The sequence below is a fragment of the Aptenodytes forsteri genome, unplaced genomic scaffold, assembly GCF_000699145.1.
Source record: "Aptenodytes forsteri isolate BGI_AS27 unplaced genomic scaffold, ASM69914v1 Scaffold342, whole genome shotgun sequence".
Taxonomy (NCBI): domain Eukaryota; kingdom Metazoa; phylum Chordata; class Aves; order Sphenisciformes; family Spheniscidae; genus Aptenodytes; species Aptenodytes forsteri.
In genome coordinates, this window is record NW_008795853.1 from 1,308,400 (window position 1) to 1,318,002 (window position 9,603).

Genomic DNA, 9,603 nt, shown 5'->3' on the forward strand with positions numbered 1-9,603 from the left:
TCAACCCATGAGTTTTTCTCACTTGTGCTCTTCAATTCTCTCCCCCATCCCACCGGGTGGGGGGGAGTGAGCGAGCGGCTGCGTGGTGCTTAGTTGCCGACTGAGATTAAACCACGACAGTCCTTTACTGGGAAGTGATAATTGTAAAATATGAACTTACAAATAAATACTTGAACTTTTAGAGACAATTGTAGGTAAAGGACTCTGTAATACCTATCATCTTATTCCAAAAATGAAATAAACTTTATGATTACTACCAAACTATTACGACATCCTAATGCCATGTTGAGCCCCTAAGATAGATACATGTTGGCAGTAATATTAAAATGATATCAAATCCTTCTGCATGAGTCATCTGTGACTTTTGAATGTGTCAGAATGTTACTTACTCAGACTACACCAATAACTTCTTCATTGTCAATTGTATATACCATCATGAAAATAAAATATGAAATCTCAAATACTAATTCTGGGCTACAACAGTTTTAAAAGAAACAAATAGTTTTAAATATGCTCTTGTTCTTCACTGTGTTTATTCTCAAAGAAATTTATAAACAGAATCAAGGTTCTGCTCAGCAGAGTATACTGAGCCAAGTACTGTGCTGGAATGAGAACATCCCATTTCAAAACAGGATTCCATCTGCTCTAGGGAAACTGCTGTCTCTGTGGTCACAAGGCATTACAGAATTGTTGCCTTAAAATATAAAGGTTGACATTTTAAAACTTTATCAAAAGTAAGCTCCATATTAAACCCAACAAAAGGCATATTTTGGGGGGTTTTCCATCAATTTCTGATGCTTGTAAACTTAGTTTGCAGTAATTTGCAGTAAATAGACATACATTGCATATGCTGTTTTCATTTAAATCAGTACCATGATGTTCTTTAGCATATTCTTTCACTTTTTTAAAAGCTCCCTTCTATTCTTATTTATGTAAGGACACATTAAGGGAAACTCTAATTTGAATTTTATAGTTTAAAATATCTGTTTCAATTTCCAGCGTTACCCAGCAAAAGGAAACAAAACAGTGAAAGTAAATACATTATGAATGCAATCACAGGTTTTGAAAAGCAAGGAACACACAAGACTGCTGACGTGGTATGTAACAATACTGAGGATGAAGGTGTGCTTTTTCAACAAGAGGGCCTCTATAACAACTGTTGGAAAAATAAGACTAAGTCATGTGTTACAGGCTCCTGGGAAGCCTTGAGGATTTGGTATACTCCACATAGCTCTGCCTACTGGCAAAGATAATCTCTTTTTTCCACAAAAACCCTTTTGCTGGCTTCCGAACTGGAAAGAATATCTCAATGGAGAAATGTTTTATTTCCTTTTGGATACTCTACAGCAATGTATATTCTGAGCAATCTGGTCTGAATTCAGTTTTGACCCCACCTGGAGCAGAAGGCTGTACTAGATGACTTCCCAAGGGCCTTTCCAATCAAAATTATTCTATGATTCTTAAGGACAGGAGTGCTGTAAACAGCCAGGTATTCCAGCACCCTATTTTTAAGGATCTGTACACAGCTGGGTAGGAAGGTATTAGACAGTTATCTTGAAATTTCCCTTAATTCATGCCATATTAAGGTTCAGGCAAGTGAAAATCTTTCTTCATTGAGAAAATGAACAAGAGAAAACAAAGTTTTACAAATACATATGTGCAGAAATTAAGATAATCACACTTACATATACCTAGTCTAACTATTAGTTCTACAGTTCTTTTTCCCCTCAACCTGTATGCAATCAGCACTTTGCTTTAAGAGTCCTTCCTTTCTTACAGTCCAGATCAATCTTTGTGGTTTATTCGCTTCCAAAACCTCACCTTTCTTTTTTCAGGAAGAGTTATCACTGCTTGTTCCCCTCACCTTTGGAAACACTAATGTCTCTACCCATGGGCCAGTGCACTCTCACCTGCCCAGATAATAAACAAGTATTCTTATTCTTGGCACAGGCAAAAGCAAATTTATAACCTATTGTGAGACGAAAATATTCCTTTCTATATAGGACAGCAGAAATCCTAGGATGATGAGACACTGAACTTGAATTTCATATAAAAACGTACATTAACAACCATAATATGTACAAACACAGTAGAAGGGATAAATGCATTACACGGTCATTATTGACTTCCGCATAATTAATTACTACTGTACTTCACCTTAGTCATTTTGGGGATTGTAACAAATTTCACTAATGTGCCTTTGAGGCACACCTCAACAAAAAGAGTAAGAAAATCAGGTATGTTTATTCAATGTAACAGATATTATTTACTTTATGAGTATGCATACATAAACATAAAATTTATATACTTAAAATTTATACATTTAAATGCATAGATTAAAATATTAAGAAATTGCAGGACAGCTGGTGTCAAATTAAGCAGTGAGTACGTTATAGGAATTTGAACACAATGTTAAATCAGTAACTGCGGCATTTCTGGCATAATCACCATCCTTACCAGGGTGCCATGATTTACCAAAAATGGGAAAAAATTACAGCTGTAATAAAAGTCCCTGCACAACATCATATGTACAGTCTACACTGCATAGCCTTTACACTGAAAAAAGAACCAAAAAATATTTGGTGAGCATCTAGCAATCTAAGGAAATTTCCTGACAGTTTTTCAATTATTTTGATTGGTTAAAATAAAAATTCTCAGCATACCATATGCAGTCACACTAATAAAATGAACATTGATATTTTAAACATGCTAAAAAGAAGTATTTGCTTTATTATACTAACAAAAATCTAGCACCTGTTAAGACCCTTAATGCTAGATTTTATCTAATATATATCTAATTTTAAAGATTCTTTTCCACTGCCCTTCAAGGACCATACAGCATTCAGAATTACATGGAACATTTACCTTCTCATACTTAAGAAAAAACTCTGTTGTAGCAGCTATGGCAACTATTTATAAGTAATATCATGAAAACACATAAAAACTTCTCCTCATCTGTGGTGTAAAAACCTTTCACTTTCTGGAAAAAAGTTAATTTCGCCTACCTTCATAATCATTCTTCATTCTCTCTCACTTGTACTGTTTTTCTCAGCTGGAAACGATGAAAAAGCTAGTAACATGCAATTACCAGCTCACTAAAGAGCACAGTTTGAAAACATATGGTTTAGAAATCACTAACTATATTTTCTTTGCAATTCACCTATCAACACACTGCACAAATAGCAAGGGCAGAATTTTGTCCAATTGAACTGAATTCAACTGAATTCAATTATGACAGGTAGAGCTGGAATAAATAACATTCTAATGAGATTCTGCCCAACTAAAATGATTCTATAATGATTAAAGCTTTCATATTAAACTACTGTATCTTGCATTGTAATAGTTTTCAATCTTGTTTTTTTAACCTATTAACAGTTTAGTTTACTCTAAAATTTATTCATCATCCCTATTTTTCCTCAAGGAAACCTTTGTTACTCTTGACTCAGGTTGTTTACCTTTGTATTTAAATGCATAATCCCTGTCAATTGCTTCAATTTAGAAATTACAAATAATTTATAAAGTCATTGAACCAACTCAGATCTAGTATTTGAGTGCTCCACATTTAAGACAAATTTGCATTGATGTTATTTACCTTTGATGCTCTAAAACAAAAGGCAGTAGATGTTGTGTCTGACTTCTCTCTCTCTAACATTGCAAGTCCTTCATCTTCATTCAGAGCCAAGTACTTTCCTGTTGTAATATGTCGAAGACGGAAAGGCTGTCCCCATCTGACATTACTTCCACTCCAGCTAAACATATGAGACATCAAAAAATAATTTATGATGTAAGCAAAACTAATATTTCTATTTTGGGCTTTAAAGGACGTTTAGAAAATAGAATGTGCTATATATATTCCTTAATGCAAAATTGTTAATACATTTGCAAAGGGAACCTTGGAAAGGAGTATAGCTTTAATTTTCTTGTTTCTATACCCTCTCTCTGTTTCATCATGGTGTTACATGCAGTGTCCATAAAAAAATCCTACATGTTTCTGAAAAATACTAAAGTGTAAATTAACTACTGTATTTCAGTTGAGTGCCTAAACAAACAAATCAAACCTAAGTGAGGACTCAATATTCCACAGAACTATCCTAGATCTGTTAGTTATGAGAGTATTTCATTTGCAATCACAAACACACCAAGAGTAAAGCAAACATACAGTTCAGAAGGCCATCAAAGTTAAAACATATATACTCTTATGGTATATATTGAAATTTCACTTGCAACAGTTAACAGATAACTAATCACCTAGGAGGAAGATAGAGTCTAAAAAAAAAAGACACCCATGAGGGATATTATTGTTCTGGTTTCCACCCATGCTTCTAAAATTCCAAGTGAAGACTAGAAAAGCATTTTACTTTTGGACAGAAGCAATGTCTCAAGCAGATGTATCTCATAGGTGACACTGCTTTTGATATGGAACACAGATGAAAAAAAAAAGTCTTAAAATACTGACATTCCTCGTATGATTATATCACGGTAGATTATTTTTTATTATTGACAATGAACATACTAACATATATCATACAGCAGGACAAATATATTACTCATATTCTGCCTTAAGGTTCTGTAACAATTGAATTGAGGTTAACATAAGAGTTGCTAAAAAAAAAGTTCAAAAAATACCAGTACCTTATTCGAAGGGGCTCTACTCTCCACAAAGACCTTGCTCGAACACCAGCTCCTCCGGTTTCATAAAGTACTTTCCTACAGAAAAGATTCAGAAGATCATTCTCTTGTGTTTATCTGTGCTACACAGTATTTATAACTTACTCCTCTGTAAACTGTACACAGGACTCATATTCTTGCCAGCTAAACAGATGGAGTTGAATGGACAGAAGATTCCTACTCATCAGTGAGAGCACGATACACAATCCGAATGTCCCAGGTAAGTTAGGCTATTTCCATTACACTATTCTCTCTCAGGAGTTGATAAAATGCCTTCAAAGTGGCTGAGAAACTTTTGCTGTTACTTAATCAATCATAAAAATATGTAATTCATACAGTTCCCAAGAGATTAATCTAAATTACTAATTATCTTAAACACATATAAACACAATATTAAAATAAGTATACACTTTTGCATACATAAATTATCTGCATGAATACGACATCAGAGACTTCATTCCTAGAATTACTTCTAACATTCTTATTAAAAGACAAAAATGGTGGTGATAAAACAAAAATTTTGTATTATAATCCTCACAAAACAGGTAATACAGATAAAATTATATATTAGTTTTAGGAAACTCAGAGAAATAAAAAACAGGAAGTGAAGGGATTCAGCCTTTAATATAATCTAGTTTTCTTGAATTACTGGCCAGGGATGTTTTAGTGCTGAAACTAGTATTTTATTCAATATTCAAATACAAACAAATACAAACTATGGTGGATTAGTCCTGTTCACAGGAATACACACAAGAAAGTTTTTCATCTTTCAGTAATCGTTCATGTCTTGTCATCTAAGCACCAGAATTTGTATAAAATGGTGGTGAAAACAAAAATTTTGTATTATAATCCTCACAAAACAGGTAATACAGATAAAATTATATATATGTTTTAGGAGATTACATTCTGCAACAGTAAAAATTTAGGAAATAATAAACTTCTAATCAAAAACTTTATTTAGTTATAATAATAATTTGGGAAGTTTGATGTGCACCTTACCTATTTTAAAATATTTTAAGAATCTCTTAACTAATTAAATTTAATTTCTTTTACACATTGTTAGGCTACTATCTGCAACATTACTGTTATTGGGAAACTGTATTAGAGTGAAGGCTTTACCTTCACAATGTGACTCCCAAGCTGTCCTCCATACTGTACTATGAAAGGGTTTATTGCACCATCATTATACAATAGATTGAAATGAATTGTACGGTAGCAAATGAACAGAAATCTGTTCACACAACAAAATAGTACTAGAGGATGACGCAGTTATTTTTTGCTATGCCTACTTCTTCATTTGAAAAAATTACATGACAACATCTATGTGTAAACTGTGAGTGTGGTCAGAAACTGAATCCTCCAGGCAGACACCAATAAGAAAATCATATTCTTAATAATTGTAATATACTGCAGTACCTTCCTTCATAATTTCAGTGAGAGAGAAGGGTTCAGACACACAAACAAAATTATTCTAGATGCAAAACAAACTGATTCACTAGCTGCTTTTTAAAAGCACAGCAAACTTCCAAAAGTTTGTTAGGTCCTTTAATTTTTCTTAGAGCAATATAAGCAGACAGGTTTTTTTGTATTTCTAAACTTTTCTGGCAGTGGTTCTTTCTGTTCATATATTTATTTATTGATACCTAAAGGAGAGGTTGGTTGAACCTTTCAGCAAGATTATTTGATTCACACTTATTACTAAATGTTTTCATCAATTTCTAACTATAAATTTTATTGTAGTTTTGTCAGAGGTAAGAACAGTAATTCATATAACCTGTTCTTCCCTTTCCCAAATGAAAGAAGGGGTGAAGAAAGATGAAGAAAACAGTTCCACTGCTCCTTGTTTAATTGAAATAACTGGAACTGATCCCAAACCATAAAAACAGTCAAACTGAAAAACACAAAATAATGCAGAATGAAAAATGACTGTATCATAATGTGATTAAGATACAAAAATAAAAATGTTCAAATTGTAATTTGCTTCTTAGGAAAGGATTTTGTTTATACCTCACAAAAAAAAAAAAAAAATCTAGTAGTACAGCAGAGAAAGGCTTTTATTATTTAAAAAAAAAAGCTTCTATGTATCCTGAGTTTTAGATCAAGACCTTTCTTATTATCCATTGTATTTCCTATATCTATTATATATGAGAAAGGTTATACAAATTCAGGTGCTTAGATGACAAGACATGAATGATTACTGAAAGATGAAAAACTTTTTTACATGTATTCCTGTGAACAGGATTAATCCACGCTAGCACGCACAGGAGCTGGACCTTCTATTGTACTTACGTATCTGAAAAAATATCAGCAAAGGAATTTAAAATCTGCCTTCCTGCTCTGGCAAACTTGACTGAATGCTGCACATGCATACATAAAAATGTTACAACCTGGCTGTTATACAGTCTGTTCTGAATTAAAGTAGCATTTTGAAATGCAGAATTTTAACTGGCTTTTCAGATTGTCAAATTCTTTTCCTTTTTCAACAGTTAACAGGAAAAAAAAAATCTTTTTAGCATTGTTCTCATGCAACTATGGGACCTGGAACTCAACTTGTAAAGTGAAAGTTGTGTTTTTCTTATCTGAGTAAGCATTCCTACAACTTTTCTTCTATTGAGAATACTTAAGGTTTTAATTTATCTGATATTCTGCTTCTTGATCAACACCAATACATTCCAGTAAGAATCTATATATTAACATGAAGTATACTGGAGTATGACAAACCATTTGCATCCAGTATCTTTGTAAGATGATGGACTTGTACATCTACACCTGCACATTATTTAGGAGTCACATTTAAGAACACACGTGTGATTTCAAAAATTTCAAAATGATAGCGCACCATAAGAGTAAGAATATATATTCTTCATAGTAAAGGTAGTAGCATTTCCTACACATCTTGTTTCCGTAATAATGTTTTTGATACTCTAGAATCAAAATACAAAATTACAACCAAAAACATAGCAATCAATTCATCTTCATTTCCAGACTCTATGAATATGATTTTTTGAGGTCCCTTCCAACCTGGGCTGTTCTATGATTCTATGAATATACTGAATACACAGTAACTGTCTGGAGTTTTTCTTTTTCATTTTCTTCCTAGATCCTCTTTGGTCCCATTCACCTTACTGATGTTACTTTTGGCAGACTCTAATGACCTCTTCCTAGCTAATAATTTATTTCCATTCTCTTTGACCTCCTTAATTTCTCCTTGGCTCAACTCAACCATTCCTTCACTGAAGGAATACCATAGATATGTCTCTGTTCACCTTTTATACTTCTTAAACTCCTATACTACTTAAATTCTCTAACACTTTTCCAGCTTTTTCTATACACAACATTGTACTAGCATTAGTGACCTGCTCTTACAGTAAAAAAGCTGCAGGTAAAAGAGAATTGCTGCTTTTTCACAACAGCATCCACATAATATTTTCTGCATCTTCTCCTTGATTCCATCCATCCATCCATCATCCATCCATCCATCCATCCTATTCTGAGTTTTTGCCAAGCCTGCCTTTTTGATGCTTAATAGGTGCATCCTGTGTATTTTCACTTAGCCTGTAATAAAAGACCTTAAGATTCTTGGCAGAGAATAGTCACTGTGTGAATTGTTAAGGAGCATTCTCTACAGAAACCTTCAGAAAATTAAATGTATGTTCTATGAAAAGAGAAATTGCCACTCTTGTCTAACAGCTTATTTAATAGTCCTTATGGAATGCATAAAACTGATTAAACAAAGAGATGGAAATAAAGACAACCATTTTCTACAGCTCTTTCTCATTTTCCTATTGCTATTTGGTTTTTTTCATGTATTCATTTTGTTTTGTATAAAGTAAATGTGACTCCTACAACTATGACGCAGTACAAACTTGGCCTTATGTATATTATGCAGCTCACAAGTCCAAAAGATAAGGCAACTCCAAATCATCAATCTTAACACATTGTATCACTATCACACATTTGAAAATGTTCAATATAACCTTCACATTATTCTCCTATTTTAGGAATATAAATACATAGATTTAAATCAGAAAAATAAACATTTTTCAATTTTACCCTTTTATTTACATAGTTGTAAAAAAATGGAAGCAGATCTTAAGGCAGTAATAATACACACCAAACATATATTAAGAAGAAGAACATACAGGGCAATAGGACTCCACAATTATTTTTTAACTATGTCTGACTTCTAGATAAGTAACAGCAGTAGCAAAGTACAACATTTCTGAACATACTGAAAAGGCCTGACACCTCTTCTAACCTTATCAAGACTGGTTGTTTATAAAATTAGTCTCAATGTGACGTCTGTTCCACACAAGGTATCTAGATCGTAATACTTTCGCTAGTGTTTTTATACTAGGTGTGCACATTTTCACACTCAGTGCAAACTTTGTATCTTTTTTTTCTATACACATATGAAGAAAACAGCAATAAAAAAATTCACCAGTAAGTGAAGTTTGCTGACGTTCAGTTTGGGTTTTCTTTTAGTTTTGGAGACATTTTTACTCCACAGAAATGTAAAAATGGAAAATTTAGAGCTGAAAAGTTTACTTGACATAACTGAAAGTTACTTGTGGTATCATATGAGAAGATGCACGAGAAGATGGTGATAAGACTGCGTAACATCAGGGAGGCAGAGAAGGAGCTAGATAGCTGATTCCAAGCGCAGTCTGCAGTGGACCCGCAGCCCGCAGCCAAACAACCAATAACTCCCCCACTGGCACACGCAGAAGGGAGCGGGGGGGCCAATAATGCAGAAGACTGGATGGTTGCAAAGGCAAGGAACAGCAGGAGGAAGAGACTTCCCCTGAAGCCTGAGGTGCCCTTGCAGAACTGCTTCACCACTCTGCAGGCCGAAGAGGAAAGTCCTGTCACACCAGGAGAAGTGCTGGAGCTGAGTAATGCAGCCCGATCTGCCCCCCGTATAACAACCAGCGC

General features: G+C 33.8%; 1 protein-coding gene across 5 annotated transcripts in view; it reads right to left on the reverse strand.

Annotated features, from left to right (window-relative positions):
* RYR3 (ryanodine receptor 3) overlaps positions 1-9,603 on the reverse strand; it is a 282,481-nt gene that overhangs the window by 194,325 nt on the left and 78,553 nt on the right. For all 5 annotated transcript variants that reach the window (XM_009283662.2, XM_009283665.2, XM_009283664.2 and 2 more), the window contains exons 9-10: positions 4,633-4,707; positions 3,593-3,749 (exon numbers count right to left, since the gene is read on the reverse strand). In XM_009283662.2, the coding sequence (XP_009281937.1) occupies positions 3,593-3,749; positions 4,633-4,707 (232 nt within the window). The remainder of the gene's footprint in view (positions 1-3,592; positions 3,750-4,632; positions 4,708-9,603) is intronic.